The following is a 23831-nucleotide window of genomic DNA, read 5'->3' on the forward strand; positions in this document are numbered from 1 at the left end:
GCCGCAGGGCAGCCGCCCACGCAAGCATGGCTGCGCCCACTTGCGGCGCGTATGTCTGTTTCGATCGTGGGGCTGGGCTTTAGGCAGTAAGTGAGGCTGGCGGCCGGGGTTCCCCGAGCGGGGACGTGGGAGGCGCAGGGGCGCTGTGGGCGGCACACCTGAGGACCGCGAGGCGAGGGGCTGCCCGGGCGGCCTCAGGACGCGGCGCTCTGGGCGCGGCGTCCGCGATGCGCGGCCGCGGGGACCCTTGCCTCTTCGCGCCCCTGGGCCCCGTGGTGGCGTGAGGGGCCTGAGGGAGACCGGAATCCAGACCACGAGCTCGAGGCCAGACTTTGAAGTTCCATTTTTTTGTTCCTTTTTTGTTTGGTTTTGGTTTTGGTTTTCCTGAGGAACGGGTTGAAAAGGAATATATTGCGTTTCAGCGCTTCCTGTCTCTTAGGAACTGTGCTAGGCGCTGTGCGTTTCTCCTCTCCAGGTGACCCTCCTCCACCCTCAGGTGAGACGTTGAGCGCGTCCTGTAGGTTCCTAGAGCTGATGTTGGCCTCACTGGATACCCACTGGGGCGCCCTTAGGCCCGTTGATTTTAATGGCAGGGTTTTCTCCCCGTGAACGCCCTTCCCGCCCTCTGGCTTTGGGACCCTGTACCAAACTGCTGTCGAGGCGAATTTGCCGCATTTGATTCCTTTGAGAATCATAATCTGGTACAAGGAGTGTGGGAAGCTGAGATTTCAGGAAGTGGTTGACCGTCCCCACGCCCTCGTCACCTCTCGAGTCTAGGATTGGCTTTGCCACTCCAGCAGTGGATAACGTTTAGTGAAGGGTTTTCTTTCTTTTTTCACTAGGGATTTCAATATGCCTCGTTACTTGTGTATATAAATATTTTTATTTATTTTGAGAGAGAACAAAACAGAACATGAGTGGGGGAGGGGCAGAAGCTCAGGGAAGGAAGAACCCACCCGACCTCAGGGCTGATCTCACAACTGTGAGATCTTGACCTGAGGCGCAGTCAAGAGTCTGTAGTTAACTGACTGGGCCACCCAGGTCTCCCTCAATATGCCTTTTTTAAAAAGCAGTTATTATTGGGAGCCAAACCCCATACCCCTAGTGCCTTTCTTAAATTCTCTCGTTTGGTTTAAAGGACCCTGTGTGATAGGTGGTATCCCATTTTACGTCTAAAGAACACAGGTTAGGAAACTCGCCTGGGGTAACGCAGGCAGTGTGGAGCAAGGATGAGAAAATCTCGGCCTTGCAGTCTCCCAAACTCCTGGATGAACTTTGTAAGGGACGACTTAAAAGAGAGACATTCCCAAGTATAAGATAGGGAGATGTGTGGAAAATTTGTTTCAAAAATAAAAGCGTTTGTATAACATGTCATTTTTTTTTTTTTTTAAGGGTAGGATTTAGTTTCACAATGTTTGGGGATCTGTTTGAAGAAGATTATTCCAGTGAGTCAAATAATCAGTACGGAAAAGAGAAGAAATTAAAGACCAAGGTTTTGGAGCCACCAGCTCCTAGAGAATTCACCAATTTAAGTGGAATTAGAAATCAGGGTGGAACCTGTTACCTCAATTCCCTCCTTCAGACTCTTCATTTCACACCTGAATTCAGAGGTACGCCGTGTTACATGCATTTGATGAGCAATATGTACCCTTGTCTCCACATGTAATCAATTACGCAAAATTACAAAAGCATCTTAAAGCTGTATCCCACAGCATGGGTGTATTATTGCTGATGGAAGAAATAAGTTGGTAATTCCCTATGTAGAGAATTGTGAAGCTTAAATTAAGTATATTCTGCTGATCACAGTAATTTTTAGCAACAGAAATGAGGAGGTGAGTTTCTTTTCTATTTCCTGTAATTAAAAGTACCACATAAGGACAGTTATGTCATGAGTGCCAGCCTTCATTATTGTTATGCTATTTGTACTTTTAAAATTAAAAAAATTTTTTTAAGTTCTCTAAAGTATTAAACACTCAAGTTAACCTAAAACAATTAAATCCTGCCTTTTGGAGCAGGGATGGGATGTCACATTATGTATACAGTCCGCAGTCATTCATCTGCAATTCTGAAATCCAGAGCATTCCGATAACCTGATCTGAACTTGTTTAGCCTCAGAACCGAACCAGATTTGAGGCTGTTTATAGTCTTAGCTGTCTTATTTGGGTGGGTATTCAGACATTTATTCCATGAACATTAGCTCCTTGACTAATGGATACTGTTTATGGCAGATACTGCTGGGGATGGAATGTTAACATATATAAGTGTACTTCTTGCCTTTCTCAAGTCTGGAAATTCCAAAGACCTGAGATGTTAGATAAGGAACTATGTGCAAGGAACAGAAACACACTCAAATTAATTAGGTCAATTAAAAGGGGAGTTTAAGAATATAGGGGAATCTCCTTGAACCCACCTACAGGAAGCCAGCCTGACCTCACAGCACCCTTGATTTCTTGCCCCTGTGTTTCCCTATATGTTTGTACCATTCCCATCTCTGCAAACTAGCTTCCTCCACTAGGGTCTTAGTCTCTGTGTTCCCCTTGATTTCAATGTGATCATTACCTTCACATGCCCGCCATTGGGGCCTTGAGCCACGAAGCTGCGTGACTGCCTCAGCTCTCCACATACTGAGGACACACAGCCTGGCTCGTCCTCCATCCAGTATCCAATCCCCCTTCCCATCGATACCAAGTTTAGCAAGTTTGTTTGACGTTTCTGTTGCTTCTTAGCTTCGAAAGACTTCCTGCCTCCAGAGATTTAGCAAATATTTACCAGCATCCCCTTCCCAGGGCCATTCTAATGGATAAAACTGCATGTGGGATTTCACAGTGGAGCCATTTGTCCTTTTTTTCTTTTTTTTAGTGTTTTTATTTTTGAGAGACTGTGCATGCATGGGGGGGTGGGAGGGGCGGAGAAGGAGAGAGAGGGAGACAGAATCCAAAGCAGGCTCCAGGCTCTGAGCTGTCAGTACAGAACCCGAACGGGACTCATACTCGTGAACCACAAGATCATGACCTGAGCCAAAGTCAGATGCTTAACTGACTGAGCCACCCAGGCGCTCCCTGCCTTTTTTTTTTTATGTTTTCATTTATTTTTGAGAGTGGAGTTGTTTGTCCTTGACTCCATCCTCTCCATAAAAATATCTCCCTAATGTATTGAGTTATTCCACCGTTAGAGGTTTTTAGCATCAATTTCAGCAGATTCCTAGAAGATTAAAAGTCTTTCAAACTTTAATACAGTTGAAGGAGAAAAGTAGTCTTAAAAAGACACTGAGGAAGGTGATTGGTGGGCAAGCAATCCAGGCCATAGAGAGGACCCCTGAGCAAGGATAGGGCTGCATGGAGAAGGCCACTGCACAAGAATCCAGGCCATCTTCCTCTCAGCAAAGGAGGTCGCTGGCCAAGCACTTATCTTAGTCCGGACTCTGCATTCCTTATACAGCTTAGCATGAATCCTGGTGCTTATGGAAGAGGCGATATAATTTAGAAAGGGTAAGAATTGGCAGAGTATTGGGGGGAGAAGAATTTTGGAACTCTTTGGGACGGTATCTTGAGTAGGGCTGGATTGGGTTCCACTGTCTTGGCTCATGGTGGCAGAGTAGTGGGAAATGATTGTAAAAGTCCTGGTATGGTTTTATGCTTTAACCTTTAGGTTTGTAGTTCCTTTCTTCTCATTTCCTGTCGGGAGCTCAGAAGGAATATAATGTAATTGTAATCACCTGGACAGCAGTGGTCTTCAGAGGGAGACAGTCCCCATCCCATCCATTCTCTCCGTGGAGTAGATCAAAGTGTCCTAGGAGGGCTTCCCCTGGGGTTTAAATATAGACTTCCCATAGATATGCCCCATTGAGTGGCATGCCTAGACTTGGGAGTATAAAACAGCTGTGGAGACTAGCCCTCCAGGTAAGGTCACCGCCATCTGTTACTACCCTTAACACTGAAAAGACATTCTTACAGTGAAAAAAGCAAGGGTGTGATCTCAGAGATCAAGGTGGTCTTTCTCTCTTTTTTTTTTTTTTTTTTTTTTTAATGATTTATTTACTTCTAGGAGAGAGAGAGATAGCGTGAGCAGGGGAGGGTCAGAGAGGGAGTCACAGATTCTGAAACAGGCTCCAGGCTCTGAGCTGGCAGTCAGCACAGAGCCCGACGCGGGGCTCGAACCCACGAACCGCGAGATCATGACCTGAGCGAAAGTCGGACGCTTAACCGACTAAGCCACCCGGGCGCCCCAAGGTGGTCTTTCTCTTGAAAGATGGTTGAAAGCCTCACATGCGGCTTGTAAATGAACACGTGACACTTTTTTTTTTTTTTTTTTTTTTACGTATTGTATGTTTCCCCATGTGGCTTTTGGGGCCCACTGCCGTGGGCAATAGGAAACCATAAAGATTTCTGATATTACTGTTTTGACTTTCATAAGCATAGTTTTCCTTGCATAGATCTTCCCTACCAAAACCTTAGCATGCCACTTTATAGTGTGGTTAAAGGTAATGTTATCAGGAAGTAAAATGTGTAGAGCAACAGTGTAAATACTGCCGCAGTCATACTCCTGAATCTCTGAGTTTATTTACTGGAGGCTTTGGCTTTTTACAACAGTTTTCTAAAATGAAACAATGACATTTAATCTCTCATTCTACTTTTTTGTTTAGAAGCTTTATTTTCCCTGGGCCCAGAAGAGCTTGGTTCGTTCGAAGATAAGGATAAACCTGATGCAAAGGTATTAAATCTATGATTTACAGGTGTTTTTGTGGGTTTAGTTTTTTGTGGAGTATTGAGGAAATGTTTTTTAAGGAAGGAATTAAGTTCCTTACTTATAGAAATCCATAATTTTATGAATTATCAAATATTAATCTTTATTGTCAGAAAAGCAATTTGACTCATGCCCTACTGGTAAGGGAATCTTCTGTCCAAAAAAGAATTACTTCTCCAAATATAGTGCTGGAGCGGCTTTATAGACCTACCTTGGTCAGGAAGATATTTGCAAATGACCCACACTAGCCTACCAAAAAATCTATCTACTGCTCATATATGAAACAACAACAAAAATTAGAGACTGGTGTTGTTTCAATTTAGTATTCTGGAAACAAACCAAGTAAGGGATTGGTTTATTATAAGTGCATTTCTAATCGTGTTCCTCCTTGCTTAAACACCGTTCAGAAGTTTATTGCTTACAGGCTAAAATCTGCGTTTCCTAACGGTAGTCTTCTGTGGTCCAGCCCAGTTCTTCTCAAAGCCACCTGTGTTGTGAAGAGCCACTTTTTGTGTATTTCCTCTTCTTCCCCATCTCCTGCAGATCGTACTTTGTAATGTGTAATAAAAATGCGGTGGTAATGTCAGATTGCCATAAAAGCGCCTAAAGTCTTCTCACTTTCAGTGCAAGTCCAGTCTGCCCAGCAAGCTCTGATCATTTCTCTGCGTGCCCTAACCCGCCCCACGCCAGATAAGGCAGGAAGAGAATGGTGCAGGTGCAGCCTGCTTTGTGAGGTGTGCGGACTCCGGGGTGAGCGAACGTGGTGACTGGAAGATTCCTTCTGGGGAGTGTGTCTCTGAAATATTTTAGAGAGGGAGTGAACTAGTAGAGACTGAAATTACTGTCAGGAATCAGCTGGTGTCTTAGACCTATTTGGGTATTAGGACTGATCCTGTGCTTTGCCAAGATAGAAAACTCCAGATAGCTAACACTTTTTGGATTGAATTAGAATCTTCATAAAAAAGAGAATCTTAGTTCTCTCTGTGTAATAGTTACAAACTTCCTCCTGATTGAAGTGAATCATCTAGCAGGGAGGAGGAGGAGACTGGTTTGCGGTTCTTTTAACCGCCCCCCCTCGGCCCCCCACAACTTTAAAGGACTTCATTTAGAAATGCATTTGCTTCTCTTTCAGGTTCGAATCATACCTTTACAGTTACAGCGGATGTTTGCTCAGCTTCTGCTCTTAGACCAGGACGCAGCGTCCACCACAGACCTCACGGACAGCTTTGGGTGGACCAGCGATGAGGTACGAAGGTCAGCTTCTCCAAGGAACAGTTATCAGCAATAAAAAGTAAACACTGGTTTAATAACAGTATCTGATTTACCTTTCATTTTGTCTTTGGGTCTCAAGAAATAGATGAAATATTTATTTTTCACATTCAGTCATTACAAGCCAGAAATATATTTCTAGATACTTGCTCTAGGCGGGATTTTACGAATGGGTGTGATCTGGCTTTGGAGAGAGGGTTGTGGACACGGAGAAATAGAAGAGCTGACTTGTACAGCCTCTATCCTTTATATAGATAGTCGAGTTGAAATAACAGCGTCTGTTATGTGGAAATTCTCATCTATGTAACAAATTGCTAACCAGCTTAAAAAGCGACTGGCAATAATTCCGTCTGCCTTGATGACATGCTTTTGTGTTCGAAGCTGGGTATTCTCTATGGAACATTTGCTTCAAGGAAAATGGCAAAATTCTTAGCTGGTCTTTTCATTTTCCTTGTCCTGCTTTTCTCCTGACTCTTCATTTTCTTCCTATATGCTACTGTGTGTGCACATTCTCTCATCTTCTGGTGGAGTTTCTTTTTTTTTGTTTTTTTTGTTTAACACATTTTTATTTTGGAATAATTTTCAGCTTACAGAAATTTATAAGATAATACAGTGAGTTCCCATATACTGTCCACCCCTACACTGTCCCAGTGTCCTCCATTGTTTTTTTTTCTTTTTCCCTTTTTTTTTTTTTTACACATAGTTTATTGTCAAGTTGGTTTCCATATAACACCCAGTGCCCTCCTCCATGCCCATCTCCCCCCTACCCCCCCACACCCATCAGTCCTCAGTTCTCAGTATTCAAGAGTCTTTCATGGTTTGCCTCTCTCCCTCTGCCCCACTATTCCCCCCCTTCTTCTCCCCCTTGGTCCTCCGTTAAGTTCCTCCTAATCCTCCTATACGTGCAAACATATGGTATTTGTCCTTCTCTGCCCGACTTATTTCCCTCAGGATAACACCCTCAAGATCCATCCATGTTGCTACACATGGCCAGATTTCATTGTTTCTCATTGCCATGTAGTATTCCATGGTATAGATAAACCACATCTTCTTGATCCGTTCGTCTGTTGAGGACACTTAGGCTCTTTCCGTGTTTTAGCTATTGTGGAGAGTGCTGCTATGAACATTGGGGTACATGTGCTCCTATGCCTCAGCATTTCTGTATCCCTTGGGTAAATTCCTAGCAGTGCTATTGCTGGGTCATAGGGGAGTTCTATTGTTAGTTTCCTGAGGAACCTCCACACTGTTTTCCAGAGGGGCTGCACCAGTTTGCATTCCCACCAACAGTGTAGGAGGGGGCCCATTTCTCCACATCCTCGCCAGCACCTAGAGTTCTCTGATTTACTCATTTTAGCCACTCTGACCAGTATGAGGTGGTATATCAGTGTGGTTTTGATTTGTATTTCCCTGATGAGGAGGGATGCTGAGCATCATTTCATGTGTCTGTTGGCCATCTGGATGTCCTCTTTGGAGAAGTGTCTGTTCATATCTTCTGCCCATTTCTTTGCTGGGTTGTTTGTTTTTCGGGTGGTAGAGTTTCTAAAGCGTACTCTGCTACGTACTATGCAGATACTAAACATGTCAGCAGCGAGTAAAGGTGCTTGTCAGTATTGATGAGCTGTGGTTTTTTATTGGAAGATGTATTTTTGCAGGAGACAGGTGTGCGAGATTATCACAGAATTTAAAGAGGCAATGACCAGGATAATGTTGCATTGCCTTCAAAAATAAACTTTGAACTGTGGTCTTCTAATGCAGAGCACTCATCTAAATCAGATGATGCTGTGAGGTTGAAGAGGTAGGGCTTAGGTTTTGAAGTCAAGTGGGGTATTACACAGTTAAGTTTCTGGTGTAGGGCAGGTGCTTAGGGTTAATTCCTTCTTCCTTGTTTTCAAAACAACAGCTTTGTGGGGGCTAAAAAAGTTTTTTTAAGTTTAAAAATGATCACTTTGTTGAGATATAATTCACATGCCATAAAATTCACTCTTAAGGATACAAGTCAGCAGTTGTTCGGTATATTCACAGATTTGTACAGCCATCAGTGCAATCACGTTTAGAACAGTTTTACCACCCCTAAAGGAAACTCCATACCCAGTAGCAGACACTCCCCCCCAGGCCCTGGCAACCGCCCATCTACTTTCTACCTTTATGGATTAGCCTGTTGTGGACATTGCACAGAAATGGAATGACACAATATGCAATCTTTTGTAACTAGCCTCTTTCAGGTTTCATTTGTGTTGTGTATATCAGCACTTCATCTATTTTTATTGCCAAGTAATATTCTGCGGGAGGGACATGCCAACCTGTGTTTTAATCTAGTCGTCAGCTCCTGGATTTTCCTTTTTCATCATGAGCTTCCACTGAGTTGCTGATTTCATACTCTTAAAGCAGTGAAAACCTTATTTATTTATGAATTTCTAGATAAAATCTCTCAGGAAGCCCTCTAGGACTGGTAGAGAGGGACTCTGAGGCCCCTTTGTGAGCCTTCACACTATTCAGAAACAGCCTGAAAACTTCCACATGTCCCCTTCAGAGCCAGTGGCACCGGAGAAATTTACGTGCTTGAGTGTCTCATATGTTAAAAATCAAGAAAAAAGATCCTGAGGCCCACTCTTGCCTCCAGCTTTCATCCACTTCATCGCTTCTTTTCACGTGAAACTTCTTTAAACTTGTCTTCCCTCATGGTCTCTACTTCTGTACCTTTCATTTGTCCCTCTGCCTCCTTTCTGCTGCCTTGTCCAAGTCACTCATGACATCCACGGGCCAAGTTCTAGGAGACGCTTCTCTCTGCTGCGCGGGCTCTGGGGAGCACCCACTCCTTCCCACCCCTTAAAGCACCAACTCCTGCTGGTTCCTGTGACCTCATCTCCTGGCCTCCCCCCCCACCCCACGCCGAGATCTTCCTCTTCTGCTCCACTTCTGAGTGCTCGTGTCCCCTTGGCTCTGGTTTATCAGTTGTGCTTAAGGTGTTCAGTCTGTTCACACACAGCTGCGTGACCCTTGGGGAAGTGAAGCAAGTGGCTTCAGAAGTTTTCTTGGCACTGTGTTAGTTGTCTGTATGTGCAAACAGTAAATTCTGGTTCTTTCAAGTGCTGATCATTCGGGTCCCCTGATGTCAGTGAGATTGTGCTGTGCATACACCGCCGGCTATTAGTTACTGCTCCGTGCCTCTTGTGTTCTTCCTCCTCCCCTGTGCTGTGGCCGTGTGTGTGGTTTCCCACAAGCATGAAAGCACTTTCCTGTTTTCAAGTGAGCTGAGTTATATGTGCACACTGAATGCCTGTTCATGTTTTCATTTCGTAGCGACAGTAAAAATAGCGGTGATCCCTTCACCTGCTCTCAGTTCGCTTAGCCCAGTCATCCTTATATTTGATCAGGGCTTACCTTTGGATTTCTAGATAAATCTTGTGTTTTTTTAAACTAATACCACTTTAAAAGTCTGTTTTTAAAAACCTGAAGCACAAAACTACATTTTAAAGTTACCTGTTTTATAGGAAATGAGGCAACATGATGTGCAGGAACTGAATCGAATTCTCTTTAGTGCTCTGGAAACTTCTTTAGTCGGGACCTCCGGCCACGACCTCATCAATCGTCTGTATCACGGGACCATTGTTAACCAGGTTGTTTGTAAAGAATGTAAGAATGTCAGTGAAAAGCAGGTGAATATATATGCAAGAGTGTTTTAGCAATAAGTTATATCATAAATTATAATTCACACAATTAAATTTGTGACCTGTAATACCACATGAGGGTCAAAGTGTTTATACTAGAAATAACTTTATCAGTTATTTTCTTTTACTCTAACTGCATCTAAGTCCTAAGTTTATGATCCAGATTTCTTTATATAAACTAAAAGAAGCAAATATCTTAAAATGTAGCTTTAAACTTTTATTCAGCACTCTAATCTTTAGGAAATAGATGTGGGGAATGTTTATAGGTAGAGGTCTTGTGGCCTCATGAGAAGAGCCAATATCCTGGTTGGTTGTAGTATTGTAACAAAACTTAATTAAGTGATAGAAATAGAGAATCTTAAAGAATACTTACATTGATAAACACCTGTAATTAAATATTGGATTTAGTTTATTAACATCCTTTAGAAAGGTCATTTGTACCTGTGAGCTTATGTTGTCCATTTAATCTAATTGAATATTAGATATTGGAAATGTGCTCCTGCAAATATAATAATCTCTATCTGCTTTATAAATCTTATGCAGCACGTAATTGCATCACTGAACAGTTGTCCCTTAATAATCTCTTTTTATCATGGCAAGAGTTCTAGAAAATTGCTGTGTTTGTATGAGTAAAAAATCAAATGCCATTTTCTAAATGTTGCAGTATTTGCTTTTTTGGATACATATATATTCTTTTCATATTTTTTTTAATGAAAGAGTTGGGGATAGAAATACTTTTTGGCCCTTTTTGCCTGTGCTGATAGAGGATTTGGTCAGGTTAATTTGGAAATATTAAGACGTTGTATGTCTTTGGATTACCATATGATTGGCTTAACTATACTGTAATAATTCACAAAATAATTTTAAGCCATAATGTATATGAAGGCACCTAATGAATTATAGACATCAACTTTTCATATGTATATTTTATAAACTATATATAAATATTGCTCCTATTACTTTAGATTTCCACCATGAGCTAGTTAGCACTATTATTTTACAGTCCCTGTAATCCCTTAGGGTAATGCTATTACACACCCCCCCACAACTATGTATGATTTAAACTGATCAGATTTTAAGTTTTTATTACTATAAATAAGTTGCAATTCAAATGTAGTTATAGTAGAGTCGACAGACTCTGTTTGCAAAATACTCTCCTCTTTTCAGAAAAATACCTTTTTATCCTGACTCAAAATAAGTTTTTTCTTACAACTTCCTCAGTATATCTTTTTTTTTTTTAATGTTTTATTTATTTCTGAGAGAGAGAGAGAGAGAGAGAGAGAGGCAGCGTGAGGAGGGGAGCATCAGAGAGAGGGAGACACAGAATCCAAAGCAGGCTCCAGGCTCTGAGCTGACGTGGGGCTCAAACCCACAAACTGTGAGATCATGACCTGAGCCTAAGTTGAACACTTAACCAACCAAGCCACCCAGGCACCCCCCTCAGTGTATCTTAAATCCACCTCAGCAGAAGATGAGGAAGTGGGGTTTACATTAGGGGTTCAGCCCTGCACATGCCGTTCCAGCCGAGAGACTGAGACAGAACTAGTAAGCAGTGCACACGTCCCCTTCTCGGTCCAGATGTGTGTTCAGGGGTTTATTTCCGACTAAAGTAGGTTTTATTGTAGCTGCAGTGAACGTACAAACTAGTTCCTGATGTATTTTAGGTCAAATTATAATTTGATTTAGGGTAATATTGTGTGATGAATTTCAGAGTATCCAAATAAGACATCTGCCCCCTCATAATACAGTGTTTTAGGGAAAAGTTATGTTATTCCCAGCATATGCAGGAGTTGGTGATGTGTTTGTGAACCGCTGTGAAATGGTTTTCTTCAGTGTGATATTCCTGTGTATTTCAGGAAGACTTCTTAGATCTAACGGTAGCAGTCAAAAACGTATCAGGTTTGGAAGATGCACTCTGGAACATGTACGTAGAAGAGGAAGTTTTTGATTATGACAACCTGTACCACTGCGGGACTTGTGACAGGCTGGTTAAAGCGGCAAAGGTAAAGACAGACCCCTGCCTTCCCTTGGGTGCCCCTCTGCGCTTGGCAGCTCCAGGGTTTGTTGAGTGAAGCCAACTTGCATGAGAAAGTCTGGAAGATAAACAGGAAGCCCCTAATTTCAACCACGAATTGAAAAGACCTTTGCATTCCACAGATCTGTATTTTAATTTTTTACAGTAAAGCAATTTTTTTAAAGTTTTCAACACAACAGTTCTCTCAACTTCTTTCCCTCCCAAGCAAAATTTATTTGTACCTCAGTGTTTCTTAAAAACACCTTTTTAAAAAATAAACTCCCCCTATCCTTGCTTTTGGCAAAGTACCACTGGGAGGAAGGCAGTATGTTTCTGTTTCTGCCAAGAAGCTCATTGCGCTTTTCCTCCTCTGCCTCCTGTGGTGAAAAGAGACGGCCTCATTCCCTGCACGTGTGGTTGTGTTACAGAATCGACAGACCCACCTCCCCGACTCTGGCAGGTCACATATGGCCTTTCCTCCTCCCGCAGTGGGAAGTACTCAGCCAGAGTGCCTCGGGGTTCCTCGCTGTGGGGATGACAGGAGGGCTGAGCCTTAGTGACTGACCCCCTGCTGCCCGACAGTGCCGCAGGCTGCCCGGTCACTGCTTACTGAGCACTGGCTTCAGGAACCACCACCGAAGATGGGTCTTTGCAGGTATTCCGTGTGACAGCACTGTCCCTACAGCTGACAGTCACCGAACTTCCCAACGAAATGAGGACTGATTTCGATAACAGCTAATACTGATTTAGATCCTGGAGGTTATAGGCGAGAATGTAAAAACCAAAAAAAAACCCCAATAAACTCCATGCCTGTAGCTTTTCACAGTAAGATTTGAAACCATCATGAATTTTACATTCTTTGATAGGCATTTTCATCCAGCCTTTGCCTTTTTGTGACACAGAGAGGTTCATTTTTTGCTTATTTATTTGGTATTTCACCTCTGGTATCACAACTACCAGTCTAGTAAAAGAAGCATAAAGTTTAGAGGATTAAAGGTCTCGGAAAAATACGTAAACACGTTTACATATTTGGTTGAACTTAACTTGCACGTTAGTAAAACTAGAACCCTGAGCCCAACAAGAGCAGTTCTTGGTACGTCATTGGTTTAATTCTTTTTCAGTGGAAATTTTTTGATCTCGATATTTTAAAAATTGCATCCTAAGTTTCAGTTTGGTCATGCTACCTACATTAATGTAGATTTCCTTATTGTGAGCAGCGTCTTTTCTCAGCCTTGCTGTAGATGAGACACTCGGGTTTTTCAGGTGTGTTTTTTATTAACTTGTTGGGAAATCTGCCATATCACATTGCCATGTTCTCACTTTTTTAACCCCCATTTTGTGGAATTGTTTTAGATATACTTTTAGGAAAAGTAGATATTTGTATGTAAGGATGATAATACCATTAACAATGATTTAACAGATGAGAAGAATTTTTCTTTTTGCCACCCCTTACCCAGCATACCATTAATGCTGAGACTCTGGGGGGAAGCTGATGACTTTTAAATAAAAAGCAGCTTTGTTTAGTGTTTTGTCTTAAAGCAAGGAAATAAAAATATCTTGTTATCTGCTTTAAAGGGCAGTCATTATAAAACCCCAGTCATTGGGTCCATTGTCCTGGGCAAAGGGGGAAGGTGAAAGGCCAGGACTCACACAGGGAAGGAGCACTGTTAAGAGTGGGGAGCACTGGTTACAACACGCTTGTTGGACAGCTTTGATTTTGGGATATCCACGCTAAAAACGTGAACTCGGATTGTTAACTTTGTAAACATAAATAAGTGATAAATCACCTTTGGTCCTGTGAAATAGATGAGTTCATCATGTCAGCTGAATTGAATCCAAGTGATACATTTATGGGATTTAAGGACATTATTTCTCTTAAAACTGTGCCATGGGTTGTTTTTCATATCTTAAGAAATCTTATATGTTCTTTTCTGTAACTCTGCTTTTTAAAACACTATAAAAATTTTTCTTTTAACAGTCGGCCAAATTACGTAAGCTGCCTCCCTTTCTTACTGTTTCATTGTTAAGATTTAATTTTGATTTTGTGAAGCATGAACGATACAAGGAAACTAGCTGTTACACGTTCCCTCTCCGGATCAATCTCAAGCCTTTTTGTGAACAGGTTTGAACTGTTTTATTTTGAATTCTTTTCTTTTCCCTCTCAGGATTGAGTCTTTTATCGGCCTGGTTTTCAGTTGACTTATTGCAGAATGTTTCAACCTGGCTCTGTTAACATTTTGAGTTGGGTCATTCTTTGTTGTGAGGGCTGTGTCCCATGCATTGTAGGATTTTAAGCCGCATCCCCGGCCTCTACCCACTAGATGACAGTAGCATCCTACCCTCCCATCCCACTCCTAGTAGTGACAAAAATGTCTTCAGACCTTGCCAAATGTCCATGTCTCCTGGGGCAGGGGGTGGGGTAAAATCAGTCCCAGGGAGTGGGATAAAATCAGTCCCAGCTGAGAACCACTGGTTTAGTATAGTCCTTTTGAATTTCCAAAGTATGGGTTTGTTTTCAGTTCTCTTTATTAAACTCTCCTTGCAAGACCTTTGAACAGAAAGTTTAAGAAAATTAGATATGACCCTACATTAGGAGAAATTACCATTAATTAGTACTTTGCTATTTGGATTTAGTTTATAGGAGATGCGATAATGAGTTACACATGTAGAAAATGAACAGGTAAATGGTATCTTAGCCAGAGTTCATAATCTTTGAGACACAGGAAAGAAAATTTTGAAAACAAGCAACCTACTTTATAAGCCATTTTCTATGTAATCACTGTACCTGCCAAGATCAGACCCATGAGACTGCTGTATTTCTTATTTACAAGTCATTATTTATATGTTCACTAAGACCAGAACATTTATTAATTAGCTACTGAATTTCTATATATAGAAGTAATATTTATTCTTTTAAAAAAAATTTTTATTTTTGAGAGAGAGAGAAGAGAGACAGTGTGATCAGGGGAGGGTCAGAGAGAGAGGGAGATACAGAATCTAAAGACAGGCTCCAGGCTCTGAGCTACCTGTCAGCACAGAGCCCGACGTGGGGCTCGAACCCACGAACCGTGAGATCATGACTTGAGCCAAAGTCGGACACTTAACCGACTAAGCCACCCAGGCACCCCAATATTTCATTTATTCTTAATTTTGGATGGGCCTTTCTCTACTTCAAGCCTAATTTCTGAGCTTTTTGGGATTTGTTTTATTGGCACATATGGAATGAGCAGTTTTTCCAGAATACATTAATATACTTGCCCTCCCATTTACTGCCTGAATAAACAGGATAATTGAATTCATTTTTTTTAATTTTTCCAGCTTTATTCAGCAATAATTGACAGACATCACTTTGTAAGTTGAAGGTGCACAGCAGGCTAAGTTTGATTTACACACATTGCGAAATGATGGTCACCATAGGTTTAGTTAACAGCCATCATTTCCTATAGAAAAATTTTAGGTCCTTTTTAAAAATTAAAAAAAATTTTTTTTTTAATTATTTATTTCTGAGAGAGAGAGAGAGAGACAGCGGGAGCAGGGGAGGGTCAGGAGAGAGAGGGAGATACAGAATCTGAAGCAGGTTTCAGGCTCTGAGCTAGCTGTCAGCACAGCTCGACACAGGGCTTGAACCCACGAACCCTGAGAACATGACCTGAGCCGAAGTCGGATGCTTAACCAACTGAGCCACCTGGTGCCCCTAGGCCCTATTTTTTTTTAAAAAAAAGTTTGTCATGTTATTGTAACATACTTTGAAATAACAGAAGCGAAATAAGTAAAACATTTAGCACTTAGCTAGGAAACTGATCATAATTTTACTTTTCAGTTTCTGTATTAATGAAGAAGATTAACACCTTGCATCTTTGTTTGTATCTCTCACCTTTTGCCAGAACCAGAAATTCTACTTACTTTTCAAGCAAATAAGTTTCTCAGATAATTGGTACCCTTCAAGTAGCATTCGTATGCAAAGTATCAAAGCAAAAAAAGTTTTTTTAATGTGAGCAAAAGTGTTCATCAGTTGGGTCCTTCCTAATTATAGAGCACATTAATCATAGAAAAGATTGATCATAGAAGAAAGGATCTTTTCATCCCACTAAACTGCCTCCAGACAAAACCAGCTAGTATTCATAATGCTAACTTTCTGTGACGCGGAGGACTGAAGTGTCAGGAGAGGTGACTGTAGATACGGCTCTGACCCCAAGGCCCATGACCAGCTAGTTGGAATATAGGACAAATTCAGCAGCTAAAGAGCGTGTTCCTAACGCAGCATCTAGTAGGGATAAAGAATACAGGGATGGTTTTATTCTTGCTAAAAGTATCACAGACTCACAGGGGAGGGTGTTTCATTAGCACATGACCTACGTGATCTTAGCCAAAGTGCATGCAAATACATTTTGTTTGTTTTCATGTTTAACTAAAGCAGAATTTGGTTGGTCGTGGTGTGATTGGCATTAGATCAATGACAGATAGTTTTCACTCTAAGAATGAAAGCATTTGTAAAGGCAGTTATTCAAATTTATCTTAATTTACCTTTAAATAACAATAACCAATTTCTTATTTTTAATAGTTGAAACTCTTTTTTCTCTTTGGTAATGTATCTTCCCATTTTACATAAACTATATGTTTATGCTCTTTTCTCTTGTAGAGTGAATTGGATGACTTGGAGTATGTTTATGACCTCTTCTCAGTTATTATCCACCAAGGTGGCTGCTATGGAGGACATTATCACGTGTATATTAAAGATGTTGATCATTTGGGAAACTGGGAATTTCAAGTAAGCATAGAAATTAGTTTAGAAGTTTCTTTGCACTTTTTCCCTTTTCTAGTCTTATTGTTTTGGTGAAGATAATCTTTTGCCATTTATTAGATTTACCCTCGAAAATTTTTAGAGACAAGCAAAGTTAGAAGTTTAAAATTTTTATTTCTAAATCATACAGAAAAATAATCAGCATAGTACACACACTGTCTATATACTCTTCACCTGGATTCTTTAGTTAACAAGTCATCAAATTTGGGGCGCCCAGCTGGCTCAGTCAGAAGAGCATGCGACTCTTGATCTCCAGATCCCCACATTGGGGGTAGAAATTACTTAAATAAATAAACTTTTTAAAAAAACCAACAACGATGGAGCACCTGGGTGGCTTAGTCGGTTAAACTTCTAACTCCTGATTTCAGCTCAGGTCATGATCTCACAGTTGTGAGATCGAGCCGTGTGTCAGGCTCTGTGCTGACAGTGTGGAACCTGCTTGGAATTCTGTCTCCTTCCCTTTCTGCCCTTACCCCCCCCCCCCCCCGACCTCGCCGCCCCAGCTGGCGTTTTCTCTCTCCCTCTTTCTTTCAAAAATAAATAAAACGTAAAAAAACAGCTTGCCAAATTTGTGCAAATACACCCAGCTCATATTATCTTATGAGTGCAGAACCATTTGAGATTAAGCTAAAGACATCAGGCCCCTTTACCTGTAAATACTTCAGGGTTTATCCCCTGAGAACCAGGATGCTCCCTTACACAAGCGTAGATCAAAATACTCTCTAATAAAGAATTTATATTCAGGTTCTACCAGTTGTCTCTTCCAGGTCCTTTACAGCATTTCTTCCCCACCCCAGTGTCAAGTGCAGGGGCCTGCATTATATTTAGTCAGCATGCATATATTTAGTTAGCATATCTATCTTAAGTCTCCTTTAACCGATAACTGTTCCTTGGCTTTTCTTTGTCTTTCATGGCACCAACCAAAGATGAGAAAGATTTTCCTCCTATATTGTCTTCTAAAAGTCTTACAGTTTTGCCTTATCCATTTAAAACTTCTCAGTCTTCGGGCACCTGGCTGGCTCAGTCGGTTAAGCATCTGACTTTGGCTCAGGTCATGATCTCACAGTTTGTGAGTTCTAGCCCTGCATCGGGCTCTGTGCTTACAGCTCAGAGCCTGGAACCTGCTTCAGATTCTATGTCTCCCTCTCTCTCCCTGAGCCTCCCCCACTCACACTCTCTTTCAAAAATAAACATTAAAAAATTAAAAAAATAAAACTCAGTCTTTCTGGAATGGTTCCCTGTGAAAGGTGTGTGTTTTTTTCCCCCGTTTGCGTACCTGGTTGCCCATTGCCATTTATTAAATAATCCGTTCTTTCCCTGCCAATCCACAGTGCTGGGTTTGTTTTGTCAGTTTATATATGAGTCCATTTGAGTATCTGTTCTGTTCTGTTGTCCTTTTTTCTCTTTGGAGGCCAATTCCACATTGTTAATTTCTGTAGCATCATCATAAGTCGTGCAGCAGGCAGGTCTCCCTGTGTTAACTGTTCTTTGGGAGTATTGTTACTGTTTTATTCTTCTGTGAACATTCTAGAATCAGCCTGTCCCTGTATTCTCATACACATACACACCTTCTCAGACGTAGTAGAGTTTTGAATCTAGATGTGTAAGCCAGATCTATCTTTTCATGTTTTAGAGCTTCTTATAAAAAAGTTTTGTAATTTTCTTAAGATGTTCTGAGGGAAAGCACTAACTGGAAGTCTTAGTTCCAGTTAATTGCTGTGGGAAAAATCATAAGGCGTCACACACCAACCCCAGTCTCAGCCAGCTTTCTTTTTTTTTTTTTTTTTTTTTTTATGTTTTATTTCTAGGAGAGAGAGAGAGACAGCGTGAGCAGGGGAGGGTCAGAGAGAGAGGGAGTCACAGACTGAAACAGGCNGAGAGACAGCGTGAGCAGGGGAGGGTCAGAGAGAGAGGGAGTCACAGACTGAAACAGGCTCCAGGCTCTGAGCTGGCAGTCAGCACAGAGCCTGACGTGGGGCTCGAACCCACGAACCTCGAGATCATGACCTAAGCGAAAGTTGGACTCTCAACCGACTAAGCCACCCAGGCACCCCTCAGCTAGCTTTCTAACGTGTAACTGAAACCCAGTGAAATGTCAGTATGTGAGTTACAAGCCATCATGGTGGGAGGTAGGATGCTTATGACAGCTTTCTGATGACTGGACAATTGGGATTGTTCATGAGTAGTGCCGCATACAGCAATATCGCTTCTCTTGGTGCCAGCAGCGTTCTAGATGCATGTTCTCCCTGTTGGCGTTTGCTTTTCAGAGCACCGGTCTGCATTTCTGATGCTCTTGTACTTGGATATTAAAAAGCATTTGGATATTTAAAAAGTTTAAACTGTTCTACCAGGAAGATGTTCTGTAGGGCTGTGGCCGTACTTTGTATTTTTTGGGCTATTTGCGGCCAGCGCATGAAATGCGATTACCGTTAGTTTGTTGATTTTTATAACCAGCCATCTTGCTAAACCCTCTTACGTTGCAGACATCTTTGGAGAAAGACTGGTTTGCGTCCCCCTTTCCAGTCCGTTACCTTCCGTTTCATTCTGGGCTGAGAGCACCGTAGAAGCGTCACCCTCAAATGCTTGTGCCACGTTAGCCAGGACATTAGGTGTTGGGCACATGCCCAGTCAGATGAAGGGAAGTTCTTGCGCCCTCATCTGCTCTAATTCAGCCCGCGATGTCTCCACACTTAGTTTGTACTCTCACCGTGCCACCTTTCTCCATGCTGCTCTTAGTGCGCAGGGGCCCGGAGTAGCCATTGTGCCCTCACTCTTTTCAGACAACTGTATTAGCATCATCTCCTCTCTAAAAGATGGTGTTGAAGGCTTTTCTTAGTTTCGGATATAAGCTTGTGGACAGATCCAATAAATATATATTGTGGTGTTCATTTATTGACTTTCTCTTTGCCTTGCCCACTGTAGTCTTGGCTTCTTTTTTTCCACTTCTGTCCTCGTCTGCGTAGCCTTGTTTTCCAGCGTTGCCCTGTCTCTTCAGTCCAAGAGAGCACTCCCACTTTCTGCACTGGTCAGGTTCCATGGCAGGGATTTATCGTCAGTCTTTATTTTTTTTGCCGTTTCGTTTCAAGTGTATCATCCCACACAGAGGTAGACTCCCGCAGCGGTGAGGTCGTGTGTCTGGAGCAGCAATTTCTCTCTTCCCTGTCTTCGTTTTGAGTTGTGCTTCCTTGGACATCTGCGCTTTGCATTCCATTTCCTCAGAGTTAATTTGCTCTTTGCTGGCGTCATTGGGCTCTTCTCCTGGTTCTGTTATGTGACTCGAGAAGATAGACAGGCATTCTTTCATTTGGTTTTGCTCTCCGCACTGCCTCTCTGTTCTTAACGCCTTGTTACTTTAGCACAGTCTTTCTCGGGGCTTAAAGAACAATCAGAATGCTTTCCATTTGTACTCAGGCCTTCAGTGAAGCATCCGTTTGTTAAATTTTTTTCTTTCTTCTCTTTTTTCAGAGTCACTAGTTTTTCATCCAGAGCTTTGTGGTGTTCAAATAATGATTAATGCTTTAAGAATTTCAACCTCCATACATATACCTGTGGGACACTGCTTTTCTTTTTATTGCCATTGTGCTGAGAGATTTCTTGTGCCTAGAGATGTAGGATTACAGGTACTCTAATCATAGCCAGGTATTGTTCTTTTCTGCTTATAGTTTGACAATTTCTTCTTCCCTTCGAGGAGCTGTTCCCTGCAATCATGGAGTTCTTTAGCAGGTACTGTCTGCAAAAGAATACTTTTCATGACCAATCTGACATAATTTTCCCTGGTTTAAAGGTAGCATTTCAGGGGTGCCTGGCTGGCTCAGTCGATAGAACACGTGATTCTTGATCTCAGGGTCGTAAATTCGAGCCCCAAGTTGAAGGTAGAGTTTAAAGAACAGTCGTATATTATTATATGTTATATGATATAGTATAGTAGAATAAAGGCAACATTCCAATCTCCTTAGCATATCCAGAAGATGATCCGCCATTAACTGTTCAAAATGTGACTCTAGATCTGGTTGTAAAAAGGAGCCCCATCTTCACTTTCTGCTCCCCCTCCCTTTTTTTACCGTTTATATATTATGAGAGAGAGGGAGCAGGGAAAAGGTAGAGACAGAGAATCCCAAGCAGGCTCCATGCTGGCAGCACTGAGCACAACATAGGGCTCGAACCCACAAACCATGAGATCATGACCTGAGCCAAAATCAAGAGTCGAATGCTTTTTTTTTTTGCTTCCTGAGAGACCTTTTGCCTCACTGATGGTTGTTGACATTCCTTTGAACATTATCTTGCACATTTGAAGAAATGGGTGAGAGAAGGTTTCACAACAACCCCCAATAGGCAGTCCAGGACTAGCTCCTACTGTACGGACAAGGCCAAGGTTGGGCGCTGGCAGAGTGGAGGAGGACTGGGCCTAGCCTGTTAGTTACCCACTAGCGAGTCCCGTAGAGGGCGGTGCTGGCCTGCCTTTCCCCTTCTACCTTTTTTAAATCTCTTATTCCTTAGTCATATCTTTAAGCACATTAAACATATTATTTTACTACTATGATGATTGTAGTCTGAGATTGTAAGCCGTAAGTCAGCTTAGAATCTGCTGCTTTTACTTCCTTGGGATTTTGTTATTTCAGACTGTTGCCTTGGTTGGTTGGTGGTTTTTTTTAAGAACCTGATTTACTGGAGTAATTCAAGGGCTAGGTTTAAAGTGACTTCCTCTGAGAAAGATAAGTATTTGTTGCTACCACATGCCTGTGGTCCCTTCCAACCCTTAACTTGACCTGGTTTTAGAGCCATAGCATGTGAGCCACAAACCCAAGTGGGGACTTGTGATTATAAATTTAAAGGAGACGTTTTTCTTTTTTTTTTAAAGTAATCAGAAATATTTATTGCTGTTTATATGTTACTTGATACCAGACAGTTTACTAAAATTATTATTATTTTTTTTACAGATAGTTTATTGTCAAGTTGGTTTCCATATAACACCCAGTGCTCATCCCCACAAGTCCCCCTCTCCGTGCCCATCTCCCCCTCCCCCCCACATCCATCAGTCCTCAGTTTTTGTCAGCATTCAAGAGTGTCTCATGGTTTGCCTCTCCCCCTTTCCCCCACTATTTCCCTCCTTCTTCTCCCCCATGGTCCTCAGTTAAGTTCCTCCTCATCCTCCTATACATGCAAACATGATATTTGTCCTTCTCTGCCTGACTTATTTCGCTCAGCATAACACCCTCAAGGTCCATCCATGTTGCTACACATGGCCAGATTTCATTCTTTTTCATTGCCATGTAGTATTCCATGGTATAGATAAACCACATCTTCTTGATCCATTCGTCCGTTGATGGACACTTAGGCTCTTTCCATGTTTTGGCTATTGTGGAGAGTGCTGCTATGAACATTGGGGTCCATGTGCTCCTGTGTCTCAGCATTTCTATATCCCTTGGGTAAATTCCTAGCAGTGCTATTGCTGGGTCATAGGGGAGTTCTATTGTTAATTTTTTTCTACCTTCATCTAGGATCAAAGAAAGCAAGTTTGTCATCGTCCTTTATTGTGGGGTAGATTTTTCTAGGTCATGTTTATACTGAGAAGGTGTTTCTTTCAGGTTTCTAGCATTTTACTGAAGTCTTTGTGATGTAATTAAAAAAATATGTTTATATTCAGTCTTTGTCCCAGGTTCCTGGAATAGAGCTTGACATTTCCTGAGGGATAGGCTTGTCTTTTGTTGTTCATAATGAACCCCTTTCAACCATACCCGAGTTCATGCTAATGGGGTGGCTCTTGGTGGGGGCCTAGATACCTCCAAAGTCACCAGCAGGACCAACCACATCCTTAGAGGGTTGATGTTTTTAGCCCCAGCCCCTGACCTGGGGAGGGGGGAGGGGCTGGTGATGGAGTCCAATCCATCAGTCGTGCCTGCGTACAGAAACTTTGATAAAAACTCTGAAACAAGGAGACTAAGGGAGTTTGTGGGCTGGTGAACACATCCACATGCAGGGAGGGTGGCCACCCCGACTTTATGGGGATAGAGGCTCCTGCTTTTCTCAGGACCCTTCCTGACCTCACCCTGTACACAGGGTGTGTAAGTTCCTGAGTTCTGTGAGCTGTTCCAGGAAATTCTCAAACCTGAAGCAGGGGTTGTAGGAATCCTAGAATTTTTAATCAGCCAGGCAAAAGTGCAGGTGGCCTGGGACCCCATTTGTGCCTGCTGTCTGAAGTGGAGGCAGTCCTGTGGGACTGAGTAAAGTTTGTACCAGAACTGAACTGAATTGTAGGACACCCACATGGTGTCAGAGAACTCGAAAACTTGTCATTTGGACAACAGTCATTCGACTCCATACTTTGGGAGGTCCTTGGGCTGTGCCTCAAGCCCTGTCCCATATGAGCATCAAAGTGGAGTCTGTGTCAGCCAGCTTGGACGGCTGGAGGCCTCGGTTCTGGATTTCCTCCCTGGATTCCCATTTCACTTGTTCTCTGAGGATTTCCTGATACTCTCTTGCTAGTTCAGGGTGTATTTTTAAAAGATGCCTTTGTTTTGTTTTGTTGTGTTGTGTTTATCCAGTATTTTTAGTAATTATTTGTTAAGGATGATTGTACTTAGTCTGCCATATTCTTTTACTATTTCTGTATTTTGTCCTTCTGTTAATTGTTTAGGTCTATTTGTATTTAGGGTTTTAAGTCAAATTAAAATACTTTTGCAGGGTGGCATGTAGAAAAAAATCAATCAATAAAAATACCTTATTTTGATATGATCCCAAATAACTTCACAGAATGAGGTGAAAAATTGGACGATCGGGAAATAGAAGCAAGCATTAAACTGAGCTTCCCAGTGATTCACAACCTGTCGACATTTGTAGGGTGCAGCTAAGGTGGTGCTTACTGGGAAAATGTCAGAACCTACCGAGTGTGTGTTGTGCCTGAGGCTTGTCTCATAATTCCATTTGCAGAAAATGCTCAATAGATTAAATTGTTTGTTCAGGATTATTCAATCAAAACTGGAATTCAAAGCCAGGTCTGCTGGATTCCAAAGTGTGTATAAGTTATTAAGATGTTACCATCACTCCTCCATCTTGAAATTTCCATGACACAAACATTTCTTTCTGTTTTGTTAATTACCTTCTAAGGGAATAATGATAAAAACCTTTTTATTGTTTTCCTTTCTAGGAGGAAAAAAGTAAACCAGATCTCCAGAATCAAGAAGAGATTGACGATGATCCATTGATAATTCTAAAAGCAGTCTTACTACAGGTAGAGAGTTTATATTTTTGTGTGTATTACAGACATGCACATAAATACATGAGATTTCATTGATAGAACTGTTACTGGTACTATTGATAGTCCTCTTCCCTTGGGACG

The 23831-nt window shown here is 41.9% G+C and overlaps 1 protein-coding gene across 7 annotated transcripts in view; it reads left to right on the top strand.

The window, feature by feature from the left end:
- Nucleotides 1-23831, top strand: part of USP40 (ubiquitin specific peptidase 40) — an 86182-nt gene continuing 62351 nt past the window's right edge. For 4 of the 7 annotated variants that reach the window (XM_039234482.1, XM_039234484.1, XM_039234487.1 and 1 more), the window contains exons 1-10: nt 1-86; nt 423-496; nt 1398-1610; nt 4643-4710; nt 5876-5989; nt 9504-9668; nt 11537-11683; nt 13673-13816; nt 16334-16462; nt 23640-23723. In XM_039234482.1, coding sequence (XP_039090413.1) covers nt 52-86; nt 423-496; nt 1398-1610; nt 4643-4710; nt 5876-5989; nt 9504-9668; nt 11537-11683; nt 13673-13816; nt 16334-16462; nt 23640-23723 — 1173 coding nt within the window. In that variant the 5' untranslated portion in view covers nt 1-51. Of the gene's footprint in view, nt 497-1392; nt 1611-4642; nt 4711-5875; nt 5990-9503; nt 9669-11536; nt 11684-13672; nt 13817-16333; nt 16463-23639; nt 23724-23831 lie in introns of all 7 variants that reach the window. The other 3 variants (XM_039234486.1, XM_039234485.1, XM_039234483.1) reach the window with 3 other exon arrangements.

This window comes from Hyaena hyaena, unplaced genomic scaffold, assembly GCF_003009895.1.
Source record: "Hyaena hyaena isolate Hyena2069 unplaced genomic scaffold, ASM300989v1 scaffold_86, whole genome shotgun sequence".
Lineage (NCBI taxonomy): Eukaryota > Metazoa > Chordata > Mammalia > Carnivora > Hyaenidae > Hyaena > Hyaena hyaena.